Source organism: Hemitrygon akajei, chromosome 22 (genome assembly GCF_048418815.1).
Source record: "Hemitrygon akajei chromosome 22, sHemAka1.3, whole genome shotgun sequence".
Taxonomy (NCBI): Eukaryota; Metazoa; Chordata; class Chondrichthyes; order Myliobatiformes; family Dasyatidae; genus Hemitrygon; species Hemitrygon akajei.
In genome coordinates, this window is record NC_133145.1 from 9337332 (window position 1) to 9349877 (window position 12546).

General features: G+C 43.8%; 1 protein-coding gene across 1 annotated transcript in view; it reads right to left on the bottom strand.

The window, feature by feature from the left end:
- Positions 1-10384, bottom strand: part of LOC140714962 (envoplakin-like) — an 83094-nt gene extending 72710 nt beyond the window's left edge. The window contains exon 1 of the mRNA XM_073026667.1: positions 10148-10384. Within this exon, the coding sequence (XP_072882768.1) occupies positions 10148-10191 (44 nt within the window). The 5' untranslated portion in view covers positions 10192-10384. The remainder of the gene's footprint in view (positions 1-10147) is intronic.
- Positions 10385-12546: the final 2162 nt, after the last annotated feature.

The following is a 12546-nucleotide window of genomic DNA, read 5'->3' on the forward strand; positions in this document are numbered from 1 at the left end:
CTGGTTCATATCCCTTCTGATTAAGATTCTCAGTCATCAAGCCAGATTTGGTTCAATGCAATCACAGGAGGTTCTGGCTCCTTGTAAATCTCCTCTGTACCCTTTCTATGATTACCATATCCTTCCTGTAGTGAGGCGACCAGACCTGAGCACAGTATTCCAAGCGGGGTCTGACCAGGGTCCTATACAGCTGCAACATTACCTCTTACCTCTTGGCTCCTAAACTCAATCCCAATGCACCGTATGCTTTTTTAACCACAGAGTCAAACTGCGCAGCAGCTTTGAGTGTCCTGTGGACTCGGACCCCAAGATCGTTCTGATCCTCCACACTGCCAAGAGTCTTACTGTTAATACTATATTCTGCTGTCATATTTGACCTGCCAAAATGATCCACCTCACACATCTGGGTTGAACTCCATCTGCCACTTCTCAGCCCAGTTTTGTCCCACTGTAACCTCTGACAGCTGTTATGATCCCAGCCCCCTCCTTAGTGAGAATCGCCAGAGCCCTAGTGAAGGGGGGGTCAATGACCCAAGAGAAGAGAGAGATACATGCGGTGTCCCTCGTTTCATGGCGAGGCAAAAGCTGGCGACTGTGGTCATTGTCTCGTGGAGACACCTTTGTGAATTGGGAACTGTACTACGTGTGTAACACTTACCCACAAAGGCTGGTATATGTCTGGGGAAAAGGAGATCCAGCCACACACCAACCCACCTCCCTTACATGCAGGTGCTGTGAGAATCGAGTTTATGCCTCGCGCCGCTCACCATATCAACTTCACACCAAATACCGTTATGAAATACACTTTATAGAATTTACTAACATTAACTAAAGAAGTATTAGGGAATACAATATACCTATATAAAAGGAAAGAAAAAAACAAAAGGCGCCAACTTATCAAAGTTCAGTCAGTGTAATGCACATTGTAGGAGCTCAATCAACGAATCATCCGACAGCCTCGTCGTCACCCCTGGGACCAGCGCCAGTCGCGGTGGTCCTACGAGCCGTCCAGCGCCCATCCACCTTCCTTGTTCGTCTCTCCTCCCGACTCTCCTCACACCCCAAGCCCGCGCAACCCCTCCCCCAAGTTCCCAGCCTCATAAAACACAATAACATTCCCCATTGATTAACAAATGAATACAATTACCATATCAGCCATTCTAAAGCGAAGCAACGGCGAGAGAAACTTTTAACAGACAAAGAAGCATTCCTACTCGTAACAAACCAAAGAAGCCCTTTTTAGTAACATACACAGGACATTGTACACGTGTATACCCTCAGGGCAACGTGGGTGGAGAGATGGAGAGAGATTGCATCATCCCAACCTGATTGACATCTGAGACCCCGTGAGTTCAGATAAAAGAGGGGTTGTAAAGACGGCCCCCCAGACGCACCAGAAGACACGCTAGAAATCCTGTGACAGCGTATAATAGCGACAGCCGGTGGTGGGGTTCGTGTGCGTCTTTTCCTTGCCTGGGATTGGTGACCTCACTACGGAAGAACGGCTTAGCTACAGGAGAGGCCACAAGTGAGCGTCCATTCCCCAACGAGACTCCGACGGATCGAACTCATAAAGGTTGGAAAAACCTGCCGGGTAACTGTTCCATTCAATCTCTATCTCTCTCCCTCCAACAAAAGTGCACCACCGCGACACCACAAAAGACAGCAGCTGGTGGAACTGCAGTGACCGCAAGAGACTTTTAGATATACAGCAGATAATATATACATTACCCCTAGACAACGATAGAGCTTATTTCTTATTGATTATTACTATACCTGCGCTTTAGATTGAGTATTGATGATGTATGTTATCTGAATGTTTGTATTAACCTTACTTTTGTGCCCCTTTATAAAATAAAACGTTTAAAAATTGTACCATCAGACTTCAGCGGACCTCTCTATCTTTGCTGGTAAGTGATCCAGTTACGGGATACGTAACACAGCCCTCTACTCTATCCAGAACATCTCCAACCCTTGTGTCATCAGCAAATTTACTAACCATCCCTTCACTTGCTCATCCAGGTCATTTATAAAATTCACGAAGAGTAGGGGTCTCAGAACAGATCCCTGAGGCACACCACTGATCACTGACCTCCATGCAGAATATAATCCATCTACAAACACTCTTTGCCTTCTGTGGGCAAGCCAGTTCTGAATCCACAAAACAGCATTCCCTTGGATCCCATGCCTCCTTACTTTCTCAATAAGCCTTGCATGGGGTACCTTATCAAATGCCTTGCTGAAATCCATATACACTACATCTATGATTCTACCTTCATCAATGTGTTTAGTCTCATCCTCAAAAAATTCAATCAGGTTCGTAAGGCACGACCTGACTTTGACAAAGCCATACTGACTATTCCTAATCATATTATGCCTCTCCAAATGTTCAAAAATCCTGCTTCTAGGATCTTCTCCATCAACTTACCAACCACTGATGTAAGACTCACTGGTCTATAATTTCCTGAGCTATCTCTACTCCCATTCTTGAATAAGGGAACAACATTTGCAACCCTCCAATCCTCCGGAACCTCTCCTGTCCTCATTGATGATGCAAAGATCATTGTCAGAAGCTCAGCAATCTCCTTCCTTGTTTCCCATGGTAGCCTGGGGTACATCCCATCCGGTCCCGGTGACTTATTCAACTTGATGCTTTCCAAAACCTCCAACACATCCTCTTTCTTAATATCTACATGCTCAAGCTTTTCAGTTTGCTGTAAGTCATCCCTACAATCACCAAGATCCTTTTCTGTAGTGAATACTGAAGCAAAGTATTCATTAAGTACCTCTGCTATCTCCTTCAGTTTCATACACTTTTCCATAGTCACACTTGATAGGTCCTATTCTCTCAAATCTTATCCTCTTGCTCTTCACATACTTGTAGTATGCCTTGGGGTTTTCCTTAATCCTGTCTGCCAGGGCCTTCTCATGGCCCCTTCTGGCTCTCCTAATTTCATTCTTAAGCTCCTTCCTGCTAGCCTTATAATCTTCTGGATCTCTATCATTACCTAGTTTTTTGAACTTTTCGTAAGTTATTCATAAGTTCCTTTGTCTCATTGGAACGTACCTGTGCAGAACTCCACACAAATATCCCCTGAACATTTGCCACATTTCTTCCGTATGTATGTGACTGACTTAGATTGGATAGATACTTTTAGAAAGAAAGGTAGGAAAGGAAGACTTACACAGCACAAAGCCACAATATCAATGTGATATTGACCAGGTATTTTTCTACTGGGTCTTTATTAGGACTCAGTTTTAGTTTGTCTTCTTTTGCACACTGGCTGATTGTCAGTCTTTGCATGTATTCCTTCATTGATTCTATTGTATTTCTCTGTTCTACTGTGAACGCCAGAAAGAAAATGAATCTCAGGGTGGTACTTTGGTATATCAGTACTTTGATAATAAATATACTTTGCACTTTAAGGCAATGAAAAATGTTTTGTAGATATAAGTTCTTTTGTAGATTGTGGAAGTAGACATGGTGCATAACTATCTACCATTGCACATAATTGTGTTGAAGTGACTCAATGCCAGAATTTTTGATGCATCTGGCTACTCTCTCACTCCTTCTCTTCTCCTCACATGCCCATCACCTGTCTCTGGTTCCCCTCTTCCTTCCCCTTATTCTGTGGTCCACTCTCCTCTGCTATTTGATCCCTTCTTTTTCAGCCCTTTAACTCTTTCACCTATCACCTCCCAACTTCTCACAGAATTTCCTTCTATCCCACACGCCTTCCCCTTCGCCTGGACCTATCTATCACTTGCCAGCTAATGCTCCTTTCCCTTTCCCCCACCCCCACTTTCTGGTTCCTGGCCCCTTCCTTTCCACTTCCGATGAAGGGCCACAGCCCAAAACATCAGCTGTTTATTTCCCTCCTTAGATGCTGTTTGACTTGCTGAGTTCCACCAGTGTGTTTGTGTATTGGGGAAATCTCCCTGGTCATTTTAGCGAGCAAGACAATGGGCTTCCATGGCAATGTGGCTCATTGTGGCTCAATGTGGCAATGTGGCACATGTGGCATGGCAATGTGGCATAAGCTGATCAAAGGTTCAACTCTCTGCATGAAGGATGACTTAACCTATTGTTTCTGCTGTGGCAGGCGTGGGAGGAAGTGAGACTGGCAGGTTGCCTGCAATGTGGTGAAGTATTTAATCATAAATCTTAATCACTCATTTTCTCCTTTCCTGATACTCAGTGACTGCCATCTGAATCATCTACAAATTGCAATGTAGTTACTCACCCAGGCTCACCCAGGATCCAACACCCTCCCAGGAACACATGACATCGAGGAACAAGCCGGACAAATCAGCAGGTGCTTGGACCAGCACATCTGCAGGTTCCCCTCTCAGTCACAAACCCACTCCAATCTGGAAAGTTATCACTAGACTAATGTTATCGCTGGGCCCAAATCCTCCCTTAACATCACAGTAGGATCATCTTCACTAAAGTAATGTTGTGGCTGTAGAAGGCAGCTCATCTTCCCCCACCCCACCCCTAGAGCAATTAAGGATGGACAATTAATGCTGGCCTTGCCAAAAAATTCAGTAATTGCATTTCTTTCTCTTGAAACCTGCCTCTCAAAGGCTCCACACTCCGTCCTTAAGGTCAGGATGCTGAAGGCCATTAAGTCTTTCTGCATTTTTTATGTTAATTTCGGAAAGACAGTTCTATGAGATCAGAGAAGTAATTGCAAGTCCACTGACTGGGACATGGTGCATGGAGTCATTATGAGAAAGCCTTCCTGTATTTCTAAGCTTCTCAACTTATCCCAGCCAACTCGCTTAAATAGTTGGATGTCCCGGCACGTTGGCTGATGGTAAAGCCATAACATTCAGACTCAGGGCTCATAATTTATCCCTCACTGAAAGATTATTCCAGAAACTGGAATCTTTTCTGCCCAGATTTTAACAAATACAAAACTCATCTAGTTGAAGTCTCCTCCTCCCTGCAATTGTCTGCACGGACACTGATGTCTCCACCATGCAACACTCCCCTGCTCAGTCAGGTTTGGTGTTGCATTTTTCACTCACCATCCAACAAAGTGCCAGCGCTGCACCAAGTTTCCAATCATACATGAATTAATGTGTTCCCTCCCTCCCGCACACCAGTGTTTCCCCACTGTACCAAAGTGAAGACTGGCTCTGCTATGACAGCAGATCTCTCCCCTGTGTAATTCAGAGTGCAGCAATTTTGAACCACAGAAACCAGATCTCATGATCTCTTCCTGTTTGATAATGTTGTGCATGATAGTACGTTGGGGACATTTAGAGGACAGCACAGGCACAGGCCCTTCAGCCCACAATGTTGTACTGTACCAGGTAAAGAGTAACTCAAAATTACCCAAAAGCTAATCCCTCCTACCTACACAATGTCTTTATCTCTCCATCTTTCTCATATTCATGTGCCTATCTAAATGTCCCTTAAAAGCTTCAGATGTATTTGACACTTAGGGCAATGGAATAGATGGGTGAAGAAGTGCAGGGCAAATGCATTCGCAGAAATGCGTTAGCTCTCCCCATGACCCTCTCATCTTCCTCACCTCACAGAGTACAGCACAGAAACAGGTCCTTCAGCTCAACTCATCCATAGCAAATAAAGTGCCTACCTGAGCTAGTTCCATTTGCTCATGTTTGGCCGCATTCCTCTGAACCGTTCCTATTCACATACCAGCCCTAGTAGAACATGGAACATAGAACAGTCCAGGGACTTTGGCCTTCAATGTTGTACTGACTTGTTAATCTATCCTATTATCAATTTAACCCTTTGTTCCTACACAAACTGTAATCCTCTATTTTTCTTACATTCATGTACCAGAGTCTCTTAAATACCTCTATTGTATCAGCCTCAATCACCAACCTACCTTTAACATCTCCCATAAACTTTATCCACTCATCTGAAACGGATGTCCTCTAACTTTAGACTCTTACTTCCCTGAGGAAAAGACTGTGACCATCCACCTTACCTAGTCCTTTCATGATGATATAGATGTCCATAAGGCTGCTCCTCAGCCTTCTTTGCTCTGGGTGAACAGTCCCAGCCTATCCAACCTCTCTGTATATCTCCAGCCCTTAGTCCTGGCAACATTCTTGTGAATCGTTTCTGCACTAGCTCTAGCTTAATCACATCCTCACCATTGTACTGTAGGGCTGCCATGGAGAGTGGACTTTATGGCATTGGAACACTTCCAGGTCAATAAAGGATAACAGCAGTGACAAGCAATGCATGCAGCTGACATTGATAAACATGCAGGAGAAAATGTGGACAACTCTTTAAAGGAAAATCTCACAATTTTTTATGCAAGTCTCCGTTTAGCTGTTGACATTAAACACAATATCCATTTAATGTGACAAAAAATGGGTTAAATCAAGCTTCAAGGCAATCCTTGAGTTCTCAAGCTGTGTTTGTCTGATTTTACTCAACACATTTTCACTGCTGTTTCTGCATTAAAACAATGGCCACAGATTGAAAGTGCTCCCACAACCAAAATGTGTTTGGAAGTCCAGAGATCCTGGGACGAACTTCCCTCCCATAATGTGAATGTGGCCAAGGAGAGCAGGTTACCTTGGTTCCAGATCATCATCCATGCCATGTTTGGTGATCCAGGTGTTGACTTAACTGACCAAAGTGTACACTGATCGAACCTCAGTAGATCACCTGCCTGGGTCCACTAGCGAAGCATATCCCTGTCCAAACACATCCTCTGGAATCACCAGGGAATTAACGATGATTAAACAAGGAACTAAAGGGTGACCAGGCCCTATGGAATTGTGTGTGCTACCTTCCCAAGAACCAGAGGATGGGAGGATACACAATGGGTTGGCAAGGGCTGTTGAGGGTCTAGATTTGGACCCTGGAAATTTGGGTTTGTTCATCTGCTGGTTAATGATACAGAGAAATGCACACAAATTACTGGAGGAACTCAGCGGGTCAAACAGCCTCTAGGAAGGGAGTAAACAGTTAATGTTTTGTGCTAACACCCTTCATCAGGATTGGGGTCTCGGCCTGAAACATCAACTCTTTATTCCTTTCTATAAATGCTGCTGGACCTGCTGAGTTCCTCCATCATTTTGTCTGGGTTACTCTGGATTTTGAACATCTGCAGAATCTCTTGTGTGAATTGGCTTCTGGAGTTCTCACTACCAGGCAGCACTTGGCACCTTCATAGTGAAGCATTCCTTCCCTTTCCACTGGTGTTGATGTGAGGTAGATGTACAGGCCAATTCAGTACAGAGAGGCACTGAGCAGAGAGGTCAGAAATGGCTTGGATCTGTAATCACGTCCTGTTCGGATTGAAATAAATCACAGCCACCTTGTGGAATCAATAGTTAATCGTTTTGATAAAGGTTCTACTGCATTGGAAGAATGGGGTGTAGTCCTTTCCTTTACATACTTTCTCTCCACCCTGAATTCCTGGCATTCTTACGAGTGCTTGCAATGACAAATGGGCTTTTCAATCACAATGGAAAATCACCAGTCAGTGTTCACAAAACCAAACTAACAACTTTGGAACTTTGAAATGCAATTGGCTGAAAATGAACTGTGATGCATCAGCATCTGGAGAGGCTCAGGCTCAGGCTCAGAAACATCAGCACTTTCACCTTGCTTGCACCCAGCTTTAACTCTGCAGCTCTGAGCACTGGTTAGACTGTCAAGTGCCCAAGGATTATTGATGGAGGAAATTGATCTGCTGAAGTGGTGGGAAGAACTAACATCTATATGGTTTCTTTTAACAATGCACCTCACAGCTGGGATATACACAACAAGATCTCACAAACACAGACAATTGAGTCAAAGATGAGGCATTGCTTCAAGTGGGGGAGGGTGGTGTTCACTGAAACACTCCTGGAGCAACACACACAAAATGCTGGAGGAATTCTGTGGATCAGACAGTATTCATGGAGGGACCATGGTAGCGTAATGCTTCTACAGCTCAGAGTGTCAAAGTTCAGAGTTAAATCCCAACACCATCTGCAAGAAGTTTGTACATCCTCCCCATGGAATGTGTGGGTTTTTGTGGGCACTCTGGTTGTCCTTCCACAGTTCAAAGACATACTGGTTAGTAGGTTAATAGGTCATTGTCAAGTGCCACATGATTAGGCTAGGGTTAAATGAGGGGTTGATGGGTGGTGGAGCTGTAAGGGCCAATTCCATGCTATATCTCTAAATAGATAAACAGTCAACATTTCGGACCAAAACCTTTCATCTGGACTAGAAAGGAAGAGGGCAGAAGCTGGATTAAGAAGGGTAGGGGCAGAAGGTGAAACAGGAGCTGACAGGAGATATGTAAATCCAGGTGAGAAGAGGAAGGCAGGAGGTGGTGTGGGGTGGGAATAATGTGAGAAAGCAATTTGTTTTTCTTCAAATAAGATTACCTGATCAGCAGTTTAACATATCACTCACAAGAATGAAGTTCCTCATATTGGTATAGGCTGCCTACCTCTAACTTGCCACTAAAATGTCACCTATTTTTCAGCATATAGACAGCTGACTTAGCCAAGAGTACAACCAAGTGGTTTGAGGATAAGAAGAATGAATTGTACAAACTGTATTCATTAACCACCTTTACAAACCTCAGGAAATCCCACATTATTTACCAAGTGAAGTGTTAATGAAGAGTAAACACTGTTGTAAAGTGGGCCACAGCTCCCACAAATGAATAACAAAAGGAGATCTACAAAGTACAGCATCCACAGCAAGGTGAAGCTGTACCAGAGCTGTGTTCTGTCCACACACTTGTACGGGTCAGAATGCTGGTGCATGACAGAGAATGACCTTGCCAAGTTGTTGTCATTCCCTACCATGAGGTTACGGAGATACTCTGTATTTTCTGGCCAAGACAAATCTCTAGCCACACCCAACTCCTTCAGTGTCACCAAGAGGACATGACCACAATCAACATGAGAAAATGTTGGAGATGGAGTGGGCATGTGATGAGAAGAGAGGCCATCTCCATCATTAAGACAGCACTTCGTTTGAGGAAACGTGGGAGACCAAAGACAACTTGATGCCATACCACAGAGACGGAAATTAGGCTGGGGCACAATAGGGAAGGTAGCTAAGGACAGACAAAAATTGAGGACTTTCATTGCTGTCCTAAACACCAGTGGCATAACAGGCATTTTATGATGATGTTGATGCTCCAACAAACCAGTCACCGGTGAAGGGATAATGGTCCAAGAATAAGAAGGTCTAGCAAGAAACCCCTGCCTTCTCTGAACAGGGTCATGGAATTCACAATAGCCAGTTTGGAGGGTGTTGGGAGTTTGTATGAAAGACACCCCTATACCACAATGAAGAGTCATCTGCATGTGTTGGATGATTGAACCATTGGTCTATCAGCTCAGAATCCCCCACTGAGTTGCTGCAGGTATTAGTCTATGAAAGTTCAAAATTATACTGTTCTATAGATACTAATTATTAGCAATCACTTTGTTTCTGGTATTCATTATTCAGTGTTAGAATATTCTACAAAGGTTAGTTGAATCAACTCAATGCTTCTGAAGAGGAGGTTAACTGACAACCATTTCTTTGATTTATTAAATATGAGAATCATCAAATATTCTTAATTTACTCCTCTAAATCCAGTTCAAAACTGAGAACAAAGAAAAGTATTGTTGTCATTGAACTGTCTGCTAAGATTTTATGGTAACCCTACCTCTGCCAGTATGTCTACACATTTCAGAGACCTGGATTTGAATTTATGGAAAGTTTCAGTCAAAAGATTGCGCTGAAACATGCTTCCAAAAGCTCTCTCAATGGCCAACTCAAAACCGAGTTTACAAAAGCAAAATTCACAAATGCACTTTCCAAACACTTCCACAACACTCAGCCTCTACCTCTGCCATGTGTTGCTAAATTTCCCACCTCAGCTACCTATTCCACTTGTTCCCCTGCTGGAACATTGACCGACCCCGCATTTTGGCTGTGAACCCATAAGTGCTGAATTAATTCAGCTCCTGAAACCTGTTGTGTCACCCAGCAGCCTTCCTGCTCTCCATTAGGTGAAGTTTTGTAAACTCAAGCTTGTTCACTCTGTTTAAAGCAAATTCAGAACTGAATCAGGATGATGTTGCTCACCCACATCAGAGCAATCCAGCTAGACTGCCAGCACTAAATTCCCAATTTGGAAGGTTTCCTACTTACCTGGATTGCTTGCTACCTGAAGAGACCTTCTTTTTTGAGAACATGTTTCCTGATCTCCTTTGAATCAGTTCCTCTCACGTTGGTTTTCTTTGTAAGTCTTTCTTTGCCAGCATGGGATTGTGTCTCCTACACACACTCACACATACACAGGGACCGTGTATGTGCACTAAGCACTTCAGCTCTCGATTAGAGCTCAGTTTGGAGGGAGGTTCCTTTTCAATGGCAGCTGATTCGACAAAGACTAGGTATAAGTTTCAGCTTAATGTGAAACTCACAGAACTGGTTCTGAAGTGAACAATGAAATGTAGAAGTCACTCGCTCCACCCATCCCTGCCCACTAAATCATAAATAATAGGATACAAAGTCTAAATCCCAATGAGCAGCCCTTGCTATAATCACTTCGCCATTATTAGTCAACAATAACATTGAGCAATTTCATTTTACTGATTTATTTCAGGTTTGGAATAGCTATTTACAACAACTTGCCAAAATAAACAAAAATTGTGTTAACCTTGGTGTGTTTTTGCACATTACACCTATAACAATAACTTGCATTTAACTCGTACCTTTAACAGTAGTGTTTTCAAACAAAATTTGGGCGGCACAGTAGCATAGTGGTTAGCACAACACTTTACAGTACAGGTGACACACACAAAATGCTGGTGGAACACAGCAGGCCAGGCAGCATCTATAAGGAGAGGCACTGTCGACGTTTCGGGCTGAGACCCCAAACGTCGATAGTGCTTCTCCTTATAGATGCTGCCTGGCCTGCTGTGTTCCACCAGCATTTTATGTGTGTTGCTTGAATTTCCAGCATCTGCAGATTTCCTTGTCTTTACAGTACAGGGGACCTGGGTTCAATTCCCAATGCTGCCTGTAAGGAGTTTGAACGTTCTCCCTGTGACCATATGCGTTTCCTCCCGGTGTTAACACACCATGAAGACTACTGCTAATTCTTCCAAGTCACCATTTTCATATTTCATATTGTGTTGTGACATGGCTGCTCAGCCCATTATCTCCAGGATAATCTCCTGCAACCTTGAGTGATGCTGTGGATGACCCGATTCCATGACTGAAGCATTGTGAGAGATCAGAACATTGAGACAGCAGGGTACACTGCTGTCAAAGTAAGCGATGCTGCAGACTGTAACACTGAAATAATGAGCTGTTGGTCTTCCCTCTCGCTAAGGCAGGAGTGATGGCTCTCTCTCCCTCATCAGTGAGAAAGAGAGACAGTCTGTGGGATGTCAAACTCTTGGGATGGACAGTGGTTTTTGATGGTCTCTTGGAGGCTTTGCTATTGCTTGCATGGTGGGTGGGGGAGCTGATGGTTTTGCTAAGGTAGGTGGGGAAGGAGGAGGGGGAGGGTTGGTGCTTTGCTGCTGCTTGTGTGGGGGAGAGGAGAGGAGGGCTTTGGGATTCTAACACTTTTCTGTCATTCATTCTCTGGGGTTTTTCTTCTGTTTTGAGGAAATCTACAGAAAGTAAAAGTTTCAGGTTGTATACTGTATACATTCCCTTATATCAAATTGAACCACTGAGTTTATGTCAGTTTGCAAAGCAACCCCTCAATCTCATTTCACCTGTATATTTCTCCAACACCTATTCTCATGACTATTAACTCTCCACAACTCTCCCACCCACACTAGGAGCAATGTAGAGCAGCCAATTAACCAGCACATCTTTGGGATGAGCGGTAACTGGAGATACCGATGCGGTCACAGAGAAAACATGCCTGCTCCACCCAGATTCTGTGCAGAGCCACTGTGCCCACTCAGAAGCTTGCTCTGTACTTACGTATGACAAGTACACAAAGTGAAACACAAGAAACTGCAGGAGCTGGGTGTCTGAGATAAAACAGAAAGTGCTAAAAATATTCATCAGCTCAGTGGTGTGGGAAGGTGTCATGTGATGTGAGGAAGTGGACCAGGGAGTTGTGGAGGGTATAGTCCCTTCAAAATGCTGAACAGAGATACATCTTGTGAAGACTGATTTCAGAGGATCATCAGTTCAATGCCATTTTAGATCTCGATCCATTCCTACACCTCCTTTGTTAACCAGTTCCATTGGATAGTTGTCGACTTGTAACACTGATGCATTGACTTTATTTTTCAGACAGTTGCTGACTATTTCAATGAACTTGAGGTGATTAGGGAGCTGAAGGTAAAAAAAAAAACCATAGGAAGCAGTGATCACAATACGATTGAGTTCAACTTGAAATCTGATAGGGAGAAAGTCAAGTCTGATGTAGCAGTATTTCAGTGGAGTAAGGGAAATTACAGGGGTATGAGAGAGGAGTTGGCCAAAGTAAATTGGAAGGAGATGCTGGCAGGGCTGACAGCAGAGCAGCAATGGCATGAGATTCTGGGAAGAAATGAGAAAGGTGCATGATAGATGCA